Here is a 21,523-nt window from a genome sequence, read left to right on the forward strand (position 1 = left end):
ATCATAATTTTTTACGCCTAAATTAAAATATTTCTAGCAAAAACCGATAGTTTTTCTTGTTCTCCTATCCGTTACGAACTAAACGCTGAAAAAAATATGTCTGTACCATTTACAGAACAGGAGATATGGAGCGTTGTTTGAGGCAAAGTTCTCCATTCTATTTCAATGAGGCAGAGTCTGACAAAGTCTCTGCACTTCGGGAGACTGGCCGCTGCAGCTGTGTCAGTGAGTTTCCATGACGACGGAACTCTGAGGGCCAGGGGGACATGCTCCATTCGGATAGAATAGCAACTTTCAACACCCACTGCAGTGGCTGTGATTAATGTAGGAGCCTGAAATTCGCACAGTCACTTCCTCTTAACATTTTAAAATTTTCAAGTGACTTTCAGCCATGTGTCAGTTTTCTGTCCCATTTTGGATGTCACATGCTTTCCTATTGGGCCTTTGCTTCCAACAGGACCTGGCATGATGCCCAGACACGACCCAATTGGCCAATACAGCACCCCCCACATGTGGGAAATGGCGCTACTGACCATTTTGGTCAAATGTTGAGTTCTTGGCCCAGATGTGGTGAGGCTGAGTTGCTAAAGGAGGCCAATCTGACCCATGAACTTTGGTCACGTTTGGTGACATTAAGTATTGGCACCCCTTTTTGAGGCACTTCCCAGTACAGGATTTGGACCAAACTGACAGAGTACAATCACCCGGTGATACTGAACACAACCATGCTAGCGGCTAACGGTTAGCATGTTGCTAACCAGAAGTAGCTTTAGAAAGGTCCTACCAACTTCTGCTTAGCCGGGGTTGTTCTGCCTTTACAGACAAATAGAGGGCTACAGCTGTGAGGGAGTCTCCATGACAACCCTTTTAGCCAGAGGCTTCTAGGAGGTCCATTGACTTAACATGGCACCTTTCGAAGGGCACTGTGGGTGCTGTAAAGACCGTAGGAAGCTGAAATTCGCAGTGTTACTCCCCGTTAGTATTTTTGACGGTACCACGAGGCAGGCGCCTTGCTAAATTTCTTCAGAATTTTTTTTGTTGTTCTTAATCTTCAAATTCTTCAATTTTTTTTTAATTTTTCAAATTTTTCAAATTCCTTCAAATTTGTTCAAATTCTCTAAATTTCTTCTAAATGTTTTAAATTCTTCAAGTTTGTCAAATTCTTCAAATTTTTCAAATTCCTTCAAATTTTTTGAAAATTTTTAAATATTTAAAATTTCTTCAAATTTTTCAAATTCCTTCAAACTTTTTCAATTTCTCCAAATTTCTTCAAATTTTTCAAATTCTTCAAATTTTTCAAATTCTTCAAATTTCTTCAAATTTTTCAAACTTCAAAATCCTTCAAATTCTTCTATTTCTTTCAATTCTTCAAACTTTTTCAAATTCTTCAAATCTGATTTCAATGTTTTCTGCATCTTCTGCTCAATCATTCTGCAGATTAGCATTCTCACTGCTGTTTCGCAGGAACAGCCTTTTCTAGTTATTATTATTATTCCGTACGTTTTTCGACTTCTAACTAGTTCCTCATTTTTCAACCGATTTCAACCATTCTGGTATCAAAACGTTCAGCTCCTTCAGGACATTACTGCTAAGACTTTTTGTAATTATAACTTTTATAATATTTAAAATATTTAACTTTTTGTGCGTTTTTTGCTCTCATTGAAATTGAATGGAGAATCCTTCAAATTCTTCAAATATTTCAGCTTTTTGACATCTTACTGCTTCAGCCTACTTTCAGCTAGAAACGTCATTCAACTTTTGAAATGTAGTGATATCTTTTGGCTATTATGGTATGTTTCAGCTTTTTCATATCTTTCACCATTTTCATATAGTACCTCCTTAAAATAATTTTGGCTTTTCAAGAAATTCAGCAAATAACATGCGTTGCTATGGTTGTCAAGGAGCCTCTGTTAGAGTGCGCACTCTAGAAATTCAACAAATTCTTCTTCTCCGAACAACTTCTTCTCACTCGCTCAATTTTCAACCTATCCACATAAATTATACATCAAAACGTAGGAATTTTTGTCTGGATTCGGAAAATGTAACTATTATTGGTGTGGGATTTATAGATTTTTCGCAAATCACCTCAGAGCGACACTAACCCGAAACCTTCCCCATTCATTTCCTATGGAGCGGTTTTCAAAAATGACACCTGGAAATCCAAAACATCACATGTATTTACATCGTCACTACTCCTAAACCGTTTCATGTACAGGCACGAGACTTTCACACATTCATGTCCAGACCCTTCTGGCGCTCACAAAAGAGAAATTTTGTGGATAAATGTTACGGTTTTGCCGCAGGAACAATTTGTTCGGGAGTAGCGTTTTGGGAAAATGCTAAAACAGGATCAGACTTCAATCTCCCCAAATGAGGCACTTTTCTACATCGTCGCTACTCCTAAACCGTTTTATGTACAGGCATGAGACTTTCACACATGAATGTCCCGACCCTTCTGGCACTCATAAAAAAGGAATTTTGTGGATAACTGTTACGGTTTTTCCGCAGGAACAATTTGTTCGGGAGTAGCGAATGTGCAAAATCCTTAAAACGCTTTGGAGCTTCATTCTTCCACATCATCCACTTTTTACATCGTCGCTGTGCCTACACCGATTTTTGTACAAACCTAAAAATGAACTCCATAGTCCTCAAAAGCCTGCTGATACTCAGAGTGAAAGAATTATTTTGATATCTCTTATACTTTTTCAGCTACAGCGATTTGTTCGGGACCGTTTGTAGAGGATTTCTCAAATTTCATAAAAATCCTCTTTATATCATAATTTTTTACGCCTAAATTAAAATATTTCTAGCAAAAACCGATAGTTTTTCTTGTTCTCCTATCCGTTACGAACTAAACGCTGAAAAAATTATGTCTCTACCATTTACAGAACAGGAGATATGGAGCGTTGTTTGAGGCAAAGTTCTCCATTCTATTTCAATGAGGCAGAGTCTGACAAAGTCTCTGCACTTCTGTGGACTGGCCGCTGCAGCTGTGTCAGTGAGTTTCCATGACGACGGAACTCTGAGGGCCAGAGGGAGAATCTCCATTGAAATACAATGGCAACTTTCGACGCCCGCTGCAGCGGCTATGATTAATGTAGCAATCTGAAATTCGCACAGTCACTTCCTCTTGACATTTTAAAATTTTCAAGTGACTTTCAGCCATGTGTCAGTTTTCTGTCCCATTTTGGATGTCACATGCTTTCCTATTGGGCTTTTGCTTCCAACAGGACCTGGCATGATGCCCAGACACGACCCAATTGGCCAATACAGCACCCCCCACATGTGGGAAATGGCGCTACTGACCATTTTGGTCAAATGTTGAGTTCTTGGCCCAGATGTGGTGAGGCTGAGTTGCTAAAGGAGGCCAATCTGACCCATGAACTTTGGTCACGTTTGGTGACATTAAGTATTGGCACCCCTTTTTGAGGCACTTCCCAGTACAGGATTTGGACCAAACTGACAGAGTACAATCACCCGGTGATACTGAACACAACCATGCTAGCGGCTAACGGTTAGCATGTTGCTAACCAGATAGCTTTAGAAAGGTCCTACCAACTTCTGCTTAGCCGGGGTTGCTCTGCCTTTACAGACAAATAGAGGGCTACAGCTGTGAGGGAGTCTCCATGACAACCCTTTTAGCCAGAGGCTTCTAGGAGGTCCATTGACTTAACATGGTACCTTTCGAAGGCTACTGCGGGTGCTGTGAAGACCGTAGGAAGCTGAAATTCGCAGTGTTACTCCCTGTTAGTATTTTTGACGGTACCACGAGGCAGGCGCCTTGCTAAATTTCTTCAGATTTTTTTTAGTTGTTTTTAATGGTGCAAGGAGCGCAAATCTTGGGCTGTGGACAATTTGAAACATGTATTGTTCTCTGATGAGTCCACCTTTACCGTTTTCCCCACATCCGGGAGAGTTACGGTGTGGAGAAGCCCCAAAGAAGCGTACCACCCAGACTGTTGCATGCCCAGAGTGAAGCATGGTGGTGGATCAGTGATGGTTTGGGCTGCCATATCATGGCATTCCCTTGGCCCCATACTTGTGCTAGATAGGCGCGTCACTGCCAAGGACTACCGAACCATTCTGGAGGACCATGTGCATCCAATGGTTCAAACATTGTATCCTGAAGGAGGTGCCGTGTATCAGGATGACAATGCACCAATACACACAGCAAGACTGGTGAAAGATTGCTTTGATGAACATGAAAGTGAAGTTGAACATCTCCCATGGCCTGCACAGTCACCAGATCTAAATATTATTGAGCCACTTTGGGGTGTTTTGGAGGAGCGAGTCAGGAAACATTTTCCTCCACCAGCATCACGTCGTGACCTGGCCACTATCCTGCAAGAAGAATGGCTTAAAATCCCTCTGACCACTGTGCAGGACTTGTTTATGTCATTCCCAAGACGAATTGACGCTGTATTGGCCGCAAAAGGAGGCCCTACACCATACTACTGGGCCCAGATGTGGTGAGGCTGAGTTTCTAAAGGAGGCCAATCTGACCCATGAACTTTGGTCACGTTTGGTGACATTAAGTATTGGCACCCCTTTTTGAGGCACTTCCCAGTACAGGATTTGGACCAAACTGACAGAGTACAATCACCCGGTGATACTGAACACAACCATGCTAGCGGCTAACGGTTAGCATGTTGCTAACCAGATAGCTTTAGAAAGGTCCTACCAACTTCTGCTTAGCCGGGGTTGCTCTGCCTTTACAGACAAATAGAGGGCTACAGCTGTGAGGGAGTCTCCATGACAACCCTTTTAGCCAGAGGCTTCTAGGAGGTCCATTGACTTAACATGGTACCTTTCGAAGGCTACTGCGGGTGCTGTGAAGACCGTAGGAAGCTGAAATTCGCAGTGTTACTCCCTGTTAGTATTTTTGACGGTACCACGAGGCAGGCGCCTTGCTAAATTTCTTCAGAATTTTTTTAGTTGTTTGTGATCTTCAAATTATTCAATTTTTTTAATTTTTCAAATTCCTTCAAATTTGTTCAAATTCTCCAAATTTCTTCAAAATTTTTAAATTCTTCAAGTTTGTCAAATTCTTCAAAATTTTCAAATTCCTTCAAATTTTTTGAAAATTTTTAAATATTTCAAATTTCTTCAAACTTTTTCAAATTCTCCAAAATTCTTCAAATGTTTCAAACTTCAAAATCCTTCAAATTCTTCTATTTCTTTCAATTCTTCAAACTTTTTCAAATTCTTCAAATCTGATTTCAATGTTTTCTGCATCTTCTGCTCAATCATTCTGCAGATTAGCATTCTCACTGCTGTTTCGCAGGAACAGCCTTTTCTAGTTTATTATTTATTTCTCTTAGATTACTGTTGGTCACCCCCCCCCCCCCCCCCCCCTTGGTTAGTTGTTTCTTTGCGTCATGGTTCAGCTCTCTTTGAGGTAATGTGTCTCCATCCCTCAGCTTCCTTGTTTTCATTCTGCCGCAGCTCTTTCACATCTCCTCTACTTAGTTTATCTGGTTCCTTTGATACTTTCCACAACTGCCTTAGCAGTGAATCTCCTGGTTTTTCATTGTTCCTTGTTGAATTCTTCCGTTACTCCATTCATTACACTGTTAAATTAAAAGATGAATAATGTGTGTTGTACCTAGCATTTTCCATTGTGAGAAGATTTTAATGCTGGGTTACATTATTCTTGAAAATAAGAACACATCTGTCCAATAACTTTCACTTTAATGCAGACCCTGGTGCACCAAAACCTGCTTTTAATTCATTTATTAAACTTGGCTAAATATAGCAACTGTTTAAAAAAAAAAGACAGAACTAAATCCTGTCCATGTTGCTGAGAACAGACTTAAATGTCTTTCGGTTGTTTTCAGTTCAACCCAGAAGACTTAGCAAACTGGATGACCATCTTTTAATAAACCAAATGTACAAAACCCATTTTTTTTTTTTTTTTTTTTTGGATCTACATTGATTTACACCTTCCGTTTCCAAATAAAATTTGACAAATTTGTTTAGTTAAAATATTGTGAGATCATATTTTTTGGAAAAGGTTAAAAAAATCATAATGTATTTTTCTGTGAAATTTATTTTTCTTTCTAAATCATATTTCTTGGCCCTTTTAATTCAACAATTTTAAACTGACAGAAGTGGAGGGTAGATGAGATTGATCTTTAGAGCTTTATGGATATAATTTTTAAAAGTTTAAAAGGATGCTCTGTCAACGGGACAATGAGGAAAAGCTAGCAGTCTTCTAGCTGCACTCAACCCCGCTCCCTCAATAAGCCCGAGAATGCAGAGCAAAGTACTGAGTCGTTGAGGGACTAAAACCCCAGGAAAGTAAAGCCCCAGGAAAGTAAAGCCCCAGGAAAGTGAAATTAGCCGGCCAGGCTTCTGAGTGCCAATGGAAAAGGGGCTTTGGTATAAATCCTGAGGTTCTGGTCCAGTTTAAAGCAGGGTCATGTTCTGAAACAACATCCCAGAGCTCTGATCCATCCATCTGGACCTGGAGAGAGGATGGACCACCTGCAGACCTACCAGGACATGGACGTCCACCTGGACTGACAGAAGAAGCCAAGAATCTGCTGATACTGTCACAGTAATTAACTCAACGAATCTGGCTTTGAGGAGAAAGTGGCAAGAAGAAAGTTGTAAAGCCCATTACCAGTGTTGTATAGTACAACTTTTACTTTTACTTCACTATGTTTCTGAACTTAATTGCATACTTTTACTCCAATACATTTTCAATGTTTGGTTTAGTTACTCGTTACAAAAAGAGAGAGACTCACGCACGCAAATGTTTTGACCCCACCTACTGATTGACTGCGACAAAGTCGGGATTTGCCTGGGTTTGTTTATCACCACCAACAGGATAAGAAGCTGGTTCAGTGGTAAAGCAGGTTAAATTAACCTTGTGGTATAAGTAAAGCATCTAGTAGCAGAGAGTCCTAATTTTCTCAACTAAATGATACCTGCAGGTGTATCTATTAGCAGGTTTACCACTTCCTGTAGGTTAACTAAGCCTGGTTTATCACTTAACCATGTTCTTAGTATACACCCCCTGGTCTAAATTTTGCCTGAACTTGATTGTGTACAATTTTAAAGTGCATAGCACTGACTTTACTTGAAGAATGAAAACTGAAAGCTTACAAAAAGGTTGTATTTTCTGTCTAAATTTGGTCTAAATTTCTCCTGCACTTGGTTGTTTATATTATTTCAAGTGAATTTGACTTTCAAAGTTTACCAAAAATTATCTAAAAAATGTCATTCAAACTGCATTTGCTTTGTTTTACTTTTTACTTTTTATTACATTACTTGAGTACATCTATTTTTACAGTAATTTTCATACTTAAGTACAAGACATTTCAGATACTTTAAGACTTTTACTCAAGTAACATTTCAGTCAGTGACTTACCAAAGTCATATTTTGGAGCGGTACTTATACTTTTACTTGACTCCGAGATTTCAGTACTTTATACAACACTGCCTATTACTATGTTTTTTCCTCAATTCACAAAATAAATTTGCACGTTAAATGTGAACATTTTAAATATGTTTGAATACTTTTGCAAGGTATATTATGGCCAGTACAGAAGTCTTACAGAAAAGCAGAAATGGTCAAATAAATAAATAAATGAATAAATAAAGTGAATAAACATGAGCCTCATTGCTTCAGCAATTAAAATTAACTAGAAATATGAACAAAAATCAGAAAACAAAAAATTAACTTTGTGGTTTGGCTGCCGCCTGTTTTGTCAAGAGTGTATTTTTATTTTATTTTATTGGGCTTTAACTAAAACAGCATGAAAAAGAAACATGCTAACAGCTCCTTCAGCAGGACGTTGAGCTCAAAGGAGATTAAATACGTTATTTCATCACATTAATCACAATTCATGCCGATGTTTAATACCTGCCTACAAAAGCTGGCCCTCAGTTAAGAAACATTCAGCAAATTCAGAACTAATTAGATGTTGGTCTTCATTCCAACAAACCGCATCTTAAAGCGCACAGAAGTTATGATTATTTGTTTTATCGGGTTTTTTTTAAACTATACTGGTGAATTGTTGATAAAAATCGTTGTGTTTTCAGTCGTTGTGCCAGGTTCTGCGGTCCCTGTCCAATTGTCAGGCTGCACTGTTCCTGTTTTCAGCCGACCACAAGCCGGGATGTGCGTTTGCTTTTAAAAGAAACTCAGACCACATGGATGAGGAAATGCATTACTCGACTTTGACGTCAGATCTCCCCTGAAGGTTTAAAACTTGCCGTTTGCCTGTGGAAAGAAAGAAAGAAAATGATTTTAAGTTTATTGACCCTGCAGCAAAATAAACAAATAAGACTTTAGAAAATGCAAATTGAAAAGCTCACATTATGGTAAAATACTGGGAGAGGTCAGTATGCATTGTTTTATTAAAAGTGTGAATATTAATGGGTGAGGCTGTCATAAATAGAGCTAGAAAATAAAAATAAACACAAATTAAATTAGAGTAAGCAGCTTTGCAAAGAAATACATATAGCTACAATTAAAAAACATCTTCCTATTTTCATCTTTACTCATGAAACATTCCTTCCTCTCCAAATGTGTGAAATACATCATAGCAGTATTCATAGAGCACCATATTTTGTTGCATTTGTTTGCTTTTAGTTCATCTGTACTCTAAAGCCTCCCTGTTCTGCTGCAGCCGCGCCGCCGGGATCATTAAAGTTTCATCTGAGCCAATCAAATCCACGGGGTGCCTCCAATAATAGCAATTCATACAATTATAATAACTTTTCATGTGGGGCTGCAGTGAAAACCCTCGGCTGTGATTGTGACGATAATAAAGAGGTTTGGTTTCCCCACTTCCTGTTCATTTTCAGGTTACCTAAACACCGATGGCTGTTTTGACTAAAAAGAAAACTTTGCCTTACTGATTCTTTTTTTTCTGAACTGGATTTTAAATGCCTAAATATGACAGTGAAGCAATATGTTGGGTTAATGCTTGCGTCACTGATGCATTGCCTAATATTGCACAATTTTCTAGCCTCTGGTTGCTTACAAAAGAATCATGCATATATTACAGATGCTGACTAATTTATTGTAAATCATGGTAAGGATGTTTAGAGTAAAATTTAAGTAGATACATCTTTTACTGCGGTAATGATCTAGTTAATTCAAGGTTGAATTAATTGATTTTAAAGGTTTTCTATCTAAGGAAACCCAGCAGACTGCATCGAGTTGTTTGCCTTGCAGCGTTCACCCAGAAAACAGAGCAGAGATACAAAAAAAGCACAGAAGCACACATTGATCCAGGAATCTCTTCCATGTTAGAAAGGGTAACACTATGACATTTTTAGAAAATTCAGCCCTTAATTTATTTTGTTTTTATTCGGTGGGTGAAAAAAAATGGATGTTAGATGTAAATCATTTTAACAAAATTATGCTCTGAAGATGCCGCTGGCCTCTAATGAAGCTAGTCTTCTTCAGTTGTGGAAGATGAATTTTCAAACTGAGCCTGGTTCTGGTTCTGCTGGAGGTTCTCCTCCCTGTTAAAGGGGAGTTTTCCTCTCCACTGTCGCTTCATGCATGCTCAGTATGAGGGATTGCTGCAAAGCCATCAACAATGCAGACGACTGTCCACTGTGGCTCTACGCTCTTTCAGGAGGAGTGAATGCTGCTTGGAGAGACTTGATGCAACCTGCTGGGTTTCCTTAGAGAGGAAACTTTCTAACCAACCTAGTCTGAAGGATTTCATATAAAAGTAAATAGCCTGAAGATGACGTGGTGGGAGTTTGCGCTTTATGAATAAACTGAATTGAACTGAGCTGAGTTACAGTTGTTGGGCCTTCCTCTCTCCACAGTTTCTCTTGATCCTCTCTTCTGTTCAGATTTCTCCACAGGTTCGGTTTAGTGTCTGGAGACTGAGATGAACATGAAGGCTGATTTGGTGCCTGTTTAATCAGCCGTGCTTCTTGGATCGTTACTGTCCTGAAGGAGCCGATGAATGAAGTTGTCTGGCCGATACCGCCTTTTAAAAAGGCCTGTGATTTTAAAATGTCCACAGTGCTGTGCCTCGAGGAACAATCCCACGGCATCACACACCCTTCACCGTACTTAACAATCGGTTTTCCGCCACAACATGTTAGACCAGTTATCACAAATCTGTGAGTTAAGATAGATACTGATCTTAAACTTGACAGTCAGATTAGGGCGGTTGTTAAATCTAACTCACTGTAGCTTCTATCAGGCGGCTGCAGGTTGTGCAAAAATGCTGCAGCACGACTTTTAACTGGAACAAATATTTCTAAACGCATTTCCTCCATTCTGAAGTCTCTTCATTGGCTGCATATACATTTTAAAATCCATTTTAAAGTTCTCTTATTTGTTTTGAAATAATTTGCTTCGAAGATCGTGCCTTTGCTGTGGCGACTCCACGGTTGTGGAATAATCTGCCATTGCATGTCAGGTAGGCCTGAGTTTAAGACTTTATTAAAAAAAAAAAAAAAAAAAAAAAGTTTGCAGAAGCATTTTGCACATCATGAGAGGCTGACTCTTATTATTTTTTTTTAAATTACTATTAATAAATGTTATCTTTAGCTGGTCCTTGTTTTACTTGTTTATTTTAAGGTCACTGGTACTTTCAGTTGTATGTACAGCACTTTGATGACCTTAGTTGTGATAAAGTGCTTTAAAAATAAAGGCGGTATGGTATGATGACTGGATGTAAAGCAGGTGAGTCCTAAAAATCTATTTTTTAAATTTTGCTGTAATTACCTCACAAAAAAAATGCTTATAACTTATTTATTTTAAGACTTTTAACACATCTTTACTAGAGTTTCCAGCAAAATCATGTTTGGATGTTTTAGAACTAATCAATTACGGAATAACTGTGTATTACAGCTGATATTAGAGTAAATAATCAGCGACACAGTGTTTAAAAGTCAAAAGCCTTAAAACAAAAATTAAAGTAGAAATATCTCCTACCAGAAACACAGCTGCTTCAAATCTAAAGAAAGTTTGATTTGAAAAAAAAAAATCATAAATCATAAATGCAGTAAAATTAGGATGGATGCCATTTTAATTGTTTATGTTGTAGCGGAAATAAGAAGCGGATCTGTTGAAGGCAGAACAGGGTGCAGCTGCACAGTGTGTCTTTTAATGATCTCATCTGATATTATAATGAAGTTATAAGGAAGTTATAAACCAGAATCATGACTTTAATTATTTGTTTTTGTTTTTTCGCACAGAGACGTGACAGCCAAGGACAAAAGACATGCCGCTGACACAGTGCTTTTGTTTTGTGGCTTTCAGGCATTTCACTTCCAGATATATTACATTTGTGTGAAGACCCTATGCTGACATGCCGGGTTTTAACTCCTGGACCATTACTTGCTGCTGGTGACTCGATCCGCTCAAATTGTCGGACATCAGGTTCGTTAAAGAGGTTAAAGTCGGGGGGTGAAATTCACATCACTCCCTCCACCAAAGGGAGGGAGGGTATGATTTAAGGGGAAGGGTAAATTTTAAGACTAATAGATGTAGAACTACAAGGAAAAGATTATGTTTATCAATTTGCAGAGTTAAATTGTGGAACAAACTAAATGAGAACCTAAAGCAATGCCCAAACATATTCCTTTTCAAAAAAATGTACAAAGAAATTATTTTCAGAAGGTATAGATAAGTATGGTGGAAAGTTTTGTTGGTGTTTTTGTTTTGTTATATGTCTGTATATATAATTATGTATGTATATGTGTAGGTAGGTGTGTGTGTATATATATATATATATATATATATATATATATATATATATATCTATCTCTATCTATATATCTATGTGTGTATATCTCTCTGTCTATGTCTCTGTATCTCTCTCTGTCTATCTGTCTCTCTCTCTGTATCTCTCTCTCTGTCTATCTCTGTCTCTCTCTCTCTATGTCTCTCTATCTGTCTCTCTCTCTCTGTCTCTCTCTGTCTGTCTCTCTCTCTGTCTCTCTCTCTCTCTCTCTCTCTCTCTGTATATCTCTCTATCTCTCTCTCTCTCTCTCTCTCTCTCTCTCTATCTCTCTCTCTCTTCTCTCTCTCTCTCTCTCTCTCGACCCCTCCTTTATAACTCTTGTCCCTTGCCGAATCCCCGCCTTAAAGGGGTAGGAGTACATAAGTTTTACTTCTTCCTGCTCCTTTTCGCACATGTAATAGACGTATATTAACTCAGGAAAGAAGGGTACCTTGTTTATTGTTTTCTCGTCAATGTTTTTAAACATTGTTTTATTGTTTTTTTTGTTTGTTTTTTTTGTTTTTTTCTGTTTGTATATACTTCCTCCTGCATGTTCGAAATAAAGATATCAATAAAAAAATAAAAAAATAAAAAAATTTCTTAGATTGGAGCAGTGTGTGATTTTCTTAAAGTTTCCTTTTAGAAGATGTTTTGATCCACTCTTTCTGTTGCACGGCAGTCTTCCAGGGAGCAACGGGGGAGAAGTCGCTCTCGCTGTTCTGGATGTCCAAAACCGTCAAATATTCGGGTAAAAGTGACTCCGCATTCAGCCTCTGATGTCCAGCTGTGAACTTCCAGCAGGATTTCAATCTTGATGCCTTTTTTGGACAGAAGTGGCTTCTTTTTCCGTCCATCTTGTCCAAAAGTCTTTAACTCACTGTGCATTGCACACACATGCTCGTCCAGCTGCTGCCAACCTTACTGAAGCTCTGGTTCTGGAGCTTGCTGGACCGTCTTGAACAACCCGATGCCTTCGTCTGTAGCTCTCACTTTGAAGCTGCTGATGATCCAGAAAACTGTTCTTTTTCTGCAATGACTTAATCTTCTTTTTCCATAACTTTCAGGCCAACATTGAGATGCAAACTGGTGATGAGTTCTTGCTTTTGTTGTAGGTAACCATTGCTAACAACAGCAGACGTCGGTTTGTAGTGACAGTGATTTCAGCTTTGGGTGTTGCAAAGCTTTCGCTGTGACGTCTGAGCCGAAATTAAGTAAACGTGTAATTTTAGACATAAAAACAGCCCAATTCTAGTTAAAATATAGTGTCCACCTGATCGCTGTGCACTATACCATGAAAAGCAATTGCTGCCAGATGTATCTTAGTCAAAACCTTTGCACATATTTAAATAATGTCTGTCGTTTTTTCCCCTATAGCTCTTTGTGTTCTGCAGTTTTTTATAATGGTTCCTTTCTATATTCCTTCTAAAATGTCTTTTCTATCGTTTGGATCACTATTTTGTGTACATTTTGGTTACAGATAAACACTTTTAGATTTATAGGTCCTGTAAAGCTACGCTTCCCAACCCTGTTCCACATGTTTTAGGTGTCTTACTGCCACACTTTGACTTAAATGAATGGATGATTAAGAGGCTCCTGCAGCAACTTGAACATGCGAATCATTTGAATGTTGTAAAGAATACAAATAAAACTTTTCTACATGTTATTAAACTCATCAGTGCAGAATACAGAGACATTTTGGAAAAGTTCATGCCTGAAGGGGAACTGTGAGAACAAGGTCCCGGTTCGGGTCAGACGAGGTCACAAGTTTAACTTGAACTCAAGATTTGCTGAAATTCTTTTAGTTTCAGTTTGTGAAAATGAATTTTAATCATAACTGAATCAACCTGAACCACAAATATCCCCTGTGAGTTACGCTCACCAGCAAAGAAGCAGGACAAAGGTGCTCGGATCATGAGTGACGTCAAGCCAGTGTGGCTCAGCGAGCTGAAAACTCCTAAATTGCCTCATAGACGGTTCTGTTTATACGCTGGAAAACTGGAGCAGAACCGCAGATGAACGAGAAAATAAAAAAGAACGAAACAACTGAAATATTCGAATTAACTACACAACGGTTGGTGTGTTAAATCCTAAGAAGGATAACGTTAAATAAAATTAAATTATGAAATGCAGAACAAACTAATAAGACCAAACACCCCGAATGTTTGGTCTGAAGGGTTTTACACAATTCTTGTTCCTTCACTCTTGACTCATTTGATCAAATAAAATCCTCATGACGTTTAAACAGAAGAAGGTTGGATGTTTCTGTATGTTTAAAAAAAAAAGGTGAAATTTTCTTTATTTACTTACATCTTCACTTTTACTCATTCATTGCAATATTTATTTTTATTTTAGAGCTGTACGTGTTTTTATTGCAATTTTATTTTCTATAACAGATTAATTACCAGTTTACAGCAGACAAATCTGAACAGTTTTTTATTATGTTTGTTAACTTTAAACCCCCCTTCATTTTACAGCCCATCTCCCTAATTGCCCTCATTTTCATCCATTTACAGCAATCAAAAAGCGGATTTATCACAGCCGATGTTTATGAGCCCCACATGGTTAGGAATTACCATTTTTATTGACACAAACTCCAACACTTTGCATCTATTTTCTGGGTGATGGAGGCCAAATTTTTTGCACCCCTGAGCCCTAAAGCAGAATCTGTGTTCCTTTGGAGGAGACGAGCTTAAATCTGATCATGGACCTTGTTTTTAGTCACCTTCGGTACGCTGAACCGTTCAGCTCAGTCTGTGGAAATAACTGAACTGAAACAGGATTATCTAGCATTATAGTACAGTTTCTAGTCAGTAAAAACGATCATGCAAGCATTTTGTTGGCTGGATTAAGGGTGTGACAGAGAAATTTGTCCCTTTTCTTTTTTTGCTGTCATACGCTGTGGATATTTCTGATGATCGGGCAGAAAGTACAAACTGTGCGACACTATTTTCTATTTTCAGCATATAAGCACTGGGTCAATCGTCTAAAAATGGCTGATACATTGACAGAGCAACAATAACAAAAAAAAAAAACAGATGAAAACATTTCAGTGCCTTGGAAATTGAGCTTACCTTTTTTGAAAATACAGCGGTTGATGAGGATGAAGATGAGGCTGATCACCAGTGAGACAAAAATCATCCCCAGTATCACCAACACCCAGATGTACTTGCGTAAAAGAGCCATGGGATCTCTGCTGGACACCACAACGCATCAAAGACAAAATGAACCCGCTTGTTTAAGAAAAGAAAAAAAAAAGAAACAAAAAAAAAAGAAACAAGCAATTTTTCATCCGTTGCTTTTCAGTATACAAAGCTGAGGATCGGAAAGACAACCATTCACCACTTCCTCTTTTTGAGCGTCGACTGAGTCTTAAAGTTATTTTGGTTTCACCATCTGAATTGTGAGACTCGAACGAGCCTCCTGACAACCTCTAGGGACTATTTCTGGGAGGAAGTCCGCCTCATGCAGTGCCAGCAAGAGAGACAGAAATGTGATGTTTACAGATTAATTCTCCGGCTGCGGGAGTTTGCATTTCACAGCAGCATGAAGAGAGAAGGCAGCGTTAACTTTAACTGTTGATTCCATCTGGAAACACATATTTCCGTCTTAATATTTTCCATGAAATTGCTGTTTTGTTTTTTTTGTTCATTTTTTTACTCGTTTATCTTTTCTCCCCACACCCCTTTTGTCTGCAGCAACTTCCTGACGACTTCCAAGAACACATCTGCTTATTCACAATTACGCTTAAGCGGCGCCCCTTTTCATCAGCTCCAGCTTTCGTGCTGCAAATGATTATTTTTCTCTTTAAACTTTAAATTATCTGTACGTCTACAACGTGAAATTTCGCTTATAGACCCCCCCCAGGTGCAATAATCTGTCCTACCTGTTCAGCAACCAGCAGATGGATTCAAGGCTTGGTCAAAACCAGGGTGTCTGGCTCGTGGAGCTGAAGATGAAAGTGGATGGTGATCCGGCAACAGTCATCATGTGCACAAACTTTGCATAGCAGCTTCTCATTTTCTCCATTGCACTGAAGGAGCCCGCAGGCCGAGACCGGGCACTCCCCACCCCTCTTCCATGCTCTGACGACCCCAGCTTGTCGCTGTTTGCGTCTCTGACAGATTCACAGAGTCTCTGCAGCACATCTCAGGGCTCTCTGCGTGCTTAAACCCGACATTTCCAACCACCTGTACGCTTATTTCTTTCACCGAACCGAGCCGATGAAGCTGACGCCAGCGCAGATTAGCAGCACATAGGAGCCATTTACAATTTCAGTTCCTCTTATAAGACTCTGATCCTTCACCAGTTTATCTATCAGGAGGTAAAACTGTGTTGTAATGAGCAGATGCAAGGTTGTAATAACTTTATTAGAAATGTGCATCTCTGATTATACAATACAAACGGTTTCTTTTTCTAAAGGAGAGATAGTGATTATTTAAATTATTTTCAGGGAGATCATAGACCAGATCGTATCTCGTTATCAACATGAAGCAGAAAAAAGCTGTGCAGGCTAGCTTTGGTTCAGCACATGTTTCACACTGAATGTTACAAATATGTAACATATATAAATATGTGAAAATGCATACATAACTGTCGTCACAATATCAGTGTATACAATCACAGAGTACCGGCTGGACGCAATACTTGGCATTATGTTTATATTATGTTTCTGTTGTCATCACATGCACTGATGCTCTGCATTTTAATAATATATTTAGCCACTTGCAGAGACTCTGACTTCCCTTACATATCACACCTGATGTATATTTTTAGCGCCGGTGGTGCTAAAGCTCATTAAGAGTGGTGGAAACCGTATGCTAAGGTAAAAAAAAACAAAAAAAAAAAAGGATAGGGTCAGACAAATACCTGAATCAGCTTTTTGGCCAAGATTTGAATTTGGCTTTAGTTTCAAGCGCTGACATTAAGAATAGAAATCTAAAGCCAGAGATGTCAGGGTGACAGGCCTTATGTCGTTTAGTTAATCCTGTAATGGGGCGCTGCCTGGGGGCCGGGAACCTCACACAGCTCCAGACTTGTTGAAGGCGAGTGAAGTTGGGGGATAAATTAGTCAGTGGAGCTTCTCAGGGGGAAAGAAGGGTTCCTGGATCTTTCCTGGGCGCTGAAAGAGCCTTTTTACGTCTTCCTCTGTGATCTGTAGTGCAGACGGCGGCTCAGAGCGGAGAGGAGTAGAGCTGGACGATATAGAACAAAAAAACATATCGATAAAATAGAAATCACATTGATCTATATCGATAACTATCAACAAATTCAAAACATGCATTTTAAGTGCGGCCCTGTTGTTGCTTAGCAGCTGATTTTTAGATACAGACACAAACACTGAATTAAAACTCAACCCTTTATTCAAGCAACTTTTTACCAAAACTGCAAGTTTTTAAAAAGAAAAGAAGAAAAATAATGTGTGCTCTCTGAACTCTTTGAAGGGGGCGGAGCTTCCTGGGTCTGATTGTGATTAATTGGAAGGATGTAATGATGTAATATTAACCTACATGGCTAGAATGCATACGGAAGGAAACATTTTTTTGTATTCAACTTTTATTGACCTTTTTTTTCTATCATCGATACAGGTCTGTTGAGATATATCTATATATATCTATATCTATATCTATATCTATATCTATCTATCTATATATATATATATATATATATATATATATAGTTATATATATATATATATATATATATATATATATATATATATATATATATATATATATATATATATATATATATATATAGTATTAGAATTATTATTATTAGAGAGGAGGTTGTAGAGTTGTTGGTGGGGAGTGCAGGTATGACAACATACCAGCTTTATTTATGGAGCTCGTTAAACACCCACAGGATAGAAATGGTGTACACAGAACAAATGAAGGTCGTCTTTCTGAGTGGGATTGAGGTGAATGGCTGTTTTTTAAACATGCAGAACAAGCTGCAGAGGTCCTCAGCCAGTAGAGGTGTTATACCGTCTCCTGTGGTAAATGATGTGGTTCAGGGTCCTATAACTGCTGCTGAAGCTGCTTTTTTAACCCGTTTGGTCAGTTTATCTCTTGCATGCTTTTACGGGACCTGTTCTTTCTGTCAGCTTCTTCTTTGGTGTGACTCAGCTTCCTCAGACGAGTAGATGTGGTTTATTGACAATGTATGTGTGAAAGGTCCTGGTCTGCACGCACATGTTCTCACAGAAACTGACGTTTGATTTGACCCGGACTTAGACTTTATTGTCACTCAGCGGCATTCAGTTCACAAAGTACATCTGAGCGAAACTTTGTTTCAATAAGGACAGAAGAGGAACGTTATAAATATAAGTATGTGTCAGGTTTGTTGTAGCTAAGCAAAATACCTTTTATATGTACAGAAAAAGTATGTGTAAGACAATAGGAATAGTGCAAGTATCTATGTATCTATCTATGTATCTATCTATGTATCTATGTATCTATATATATATATATATATATATATATATAGAGAGAGAGAGCAACGAGTCACAATTATTGAGAATGTCACAGTTTCAGAATATATATATATATATATATAATAAATATATATATATATAGTATAATTAATATACAATTATATAGTATCGTATATCTTATCATTATATATAGATATAGAGATAGAGAGGAGAGAGACGAGAGAGAGAGAGAGAGCAACGAGACAATAATAGAGCACAGATCAGAATATATATATATATATATTTATATATATAATATATATATATATACACACACACATTTCTATATAGATATATCTATATCTATCTATCTAGCTATCTATATATATAAGTATTATATATATAATATTATTTATATTATATATATATATATATATATAGTATTATATATATATATATATATATATATATATATATTATATATATAGGAACGAGTCGCAATTATTGAGAATGTCACAGTTTCAGCATATTAATCCAGGTCAGCGGTTGAAGGTTCAAAAACACTCCGGTGATGCGGTCTTATCAGGCCTGGATCATCTGCTTTGACTCACCGGTGCACTTTGTAACTGTTCTCACCGCAGCCTGAGAGGTTTCTGAGTAGGAATGAGATGAAGGAGAGATTAATCATAAAGTCCTAAAGCTACACCAGGACAGCAAGGGACACTTCTTCATGTGTTTCTGGGTCTCTGGTGGGACACTTTACATGTTGTTTGTATTTTGGTTGTTCATTAGAGGGGTCTCCACTGTTAAAATCCCCAAGAGCAATGATCAGCCATCTTCAATTGTCCTCCCAATTACAGTTACATAACTGTATAATATATCACATTAAAACAAATCTAAATTAGCCTTTCCAAAATCTGTCCAGGACAGAGACTGCCAGCTAAAGGCAGAAAGTGGAAGTTCAGTTGTTAACATCAGGGAAAGCTCGTTGGAAATCGATGCAGCAGTAGAACAAGTGGTGAGGAGACAAAGATCAGGGGCTGGAGAAATAAAGAAGACAGACTATAGCCAAAGCATGGAATCTTATCTGGCATTCAAAGATGGTTAAAATATCTCTAACAAGAAAAAAAAAAGGTTCCAGAACAGAGGAGGATCAAATATAACTATCACAATTACACCTGAAGGTGAGAGACTGCACTATGTCCCTAATCACCAAACAGATTTTTTGGGCCACCTACCATGAAAGGGTGAGCCAAAGTTTCCTTAAACATCATGCATATTTAATTTTTTCACTTGCAGTGAATCACACATTAAGAAATTCAAAAATGTCTCACTTTTTGTTACTTTTTTCAACAGATTAGAATATAATTTATTGTTATTGTTTCATACAGTGGGTAGCACTGGTGCCTTGCAGCAAGAAGGTTCTGGGTTAAAATCCAACCCTGCGTGGCTTCTCTCCGGGTACTCCGCCTTCCTCCCACAGTCCAAAAACATGACTGTTAGGTTAATTGGCATCTCTTAATTGTCTTTAGGTGTGAGTATGCGCATGAATGGTTGTTTGTCTCGTGTTGCCCTGCGACAGACTGGCGACCTGTCCAGGGTGTACCCCGCCTCTCGCCCAGTGAAGGCTCGAGATAGGCACCAGCAACCCTTATTATTATTTTTATAATAATAATAATTGTTATTATTATTATTTTTATAATAATAATAATAATTGGTAATATTATTATACAGTGTTTCAACATGGGAACTTTAAATAATACTATTTAACAAGACAAAGTTGCCAGACTAAATATTGTTTAGGTATTATAATTAAAAAAACATTGTCGTATTGTTTCAGAATTTATTTTGAATTCCAAATGGTGTTTATTACTTTCACCAAACATTAGTAAAATGACTATAACATTTCTCAAATTAAAGGAATCATGCAAATTCCGTTTCTGGGCACAGCTGCGTTGGTGTCCAAGGCGAACATGACACTCACAACATGGCGGACGCGGTGACGTATCGTTTCTACGGGGTAGCGAAGCCAATGTGGCGCGGCGTCAGCTCTGCTCGAAAGTAAAAGCGTCTCCCTCCGTGCTTTTCTTTTGAAAGGAACAGACGGAACATGATCGAACACGATAGAGGAACGCGGGAAATATTGACACCGCCTTCAAAATAAAGCACTGACGCTGCAAATATTTAACAATGCCCATTAAATGGTTATAATAGACTTTAAAAAATATATTATATGGACTTACGTTCTTGTTGAATCGTGTTTTCTCACTCATAATTATGTGAACGTTTGCATCGAGTGTTGCTTTTTTAAAGACCAAACGTTGGGGGTTTTATTTTTGAAAGTCCAACCGGAAACTCTACATTTCCCCCCGCGTCGCTAGCTTGACGTTAGTTGTGATGTTAGCTTGTTTTCTTGGGCGCTCCTAGCAGTTTTTCCCACCTCTCTGTTGACTGCCTGAAGCTTCCCCCAGGAAACCATGGCCGAGGAGGCCGAGGGTTCCCCTCTGTCGTCCCAACATGACGGTAACTGCTCTGTGTTTCACGCCCTTCTGGGGCGGAGGGTGTAGGGGGTGGGAGTGTTGACGGCTGACCGACCCGAAGGCAGCGGCCTCTGCATCCTTGACAACATTTAGCCAGTTAGCATCATCAGTGCGACGTGTCACTTGGTCTTTATTGAAACCTTTACTGTGGCCCGCAGTGAACGTTCACGAACGCCACTTTAACCAGTTCTGCGTGGCTGAATCTTTAAATCACACAACAGGTCTTTTGTTGTGGCGTTCACCAAACCAGCCCAGTGGGTTTCTCTGCACCATCACCCTCCTTAGCTGCTGTTTAGCTGGAAGCTTTAGCCACTAATGTGATCTAAAGGTCGGTTTTGGTTCTGAGTTGACAGCCTGTCTCAGTTCTTGTGGGTCAAATGGGTCAGACGTGAAGCTCTGAGCTTGTTGGGCTGGACTTGCATGTAAGGGTGACTGGTTCACCTGCAGCCTGTGATCATTTTGCAGGACAGTCAGCCTCTAATATAAAGGAGCTTGTGACACATGATGAGATAATCACCGTGCATTCAGTTTGGGCTTAAGTAGGAACGTATGAGTTATTTCCATAATTGCAGTCTTTGTTTAGCAAAGTTGAATTGCATATAAACATCCTACCATTAGTTGGGGTCCATGTAGTCTTTCCCTCCTGGCATTGGTGCAGGGATGAGCAATATTTTGTTTCCAAACTAGCAATGTTGTAAAAAAATAAATAAATGTATGTCTGCATGGGGAGAAACTATCCTTATCCAGATGGCAAAACTAATAACACAGGCATAAATAGAGCAGCACGAGCTGTAGAGCGCCGTTGCACTGCAAACATGGAACTATAATAAGTAACATTTTCTTGAAATGTGTCCTTCATT

General features: G+C 38.6%; 2 protein-coding genes across 4 annotated transcripts in view; one reads left to right on the plus strand and one right to left on the minus strand.

Annotated features, from left to right (window-relative positions):
• Positions 1-15,668, minus strand: part of LOC105927523 — a 28,418-nt gene extending 12,750 nt beyond the window's left edge. Inside the window, exons 1-3 of one of the 2 annotated variants that reach the window (XM_012864291.3) lie at positions 15,595-15,668; positions 14,783-14,901; positions 8,182-8,230 (exon numbers count right to left, since the gene is read on the minus strand). In XM_012864291.3, the coding sequence (XP_012719745.1) occupies positions 8,182-8,230; positions 14,783-14,894 (161 nt within the window). In that variant the 5' untranslated portion in view covers positions 14,895-14,901; positions 15,595-15,668. Of the gene's footprint in view, positions 1-8,181; positions 8,231-14,782; positions 14,905-15,594 lie in introns of both variants that reach the window. The other variant, XM_012864301.3, reaches the window with a different exon arrangement.
• A 4,818-nt stretch (positions 15,669-20,486) lies between these two features.
• rabep1 (rabaptin, RAB GTPase binding effector protein 1) overlaps positions 20,487-21,523 on the plus strand; it is a 46,603-nt gene continuing 45,566 nt past the window's right edge. The window contains exon 1 of one of the 2 annotated variants that reach the window (XM_012864386.3): positions 20,487-20,646. In XM_012864386.3, the coding sequence (XP_012719840.2) occupies positions 20,601-20,646 (46 nt within the window). In that variant the 5' untranslated portion in view covers positions 20,487-20,600. The remainder of the gene's footprint in view (positions 20,647-21,523) is intronic. The other variant, XM_012864396.3, reaches the window with a different exon arrangement.

Source organism: Fundulus heteroclitus, chromosome 11, assembly GCF_011125445.2.
Source record: "Fundulus heteroclitus isolate FHET01 chromosome 11, MU-UCD_Fhet_4.1, whole genome shotgun sequence".
Classification (NCBI taxonomy): Eukaryota; Metazoa; Chordata; class Actinopteri; order Cyprinodontiformes; family Fundulidae; genus Fundulus; species Fundulus heteroclitus.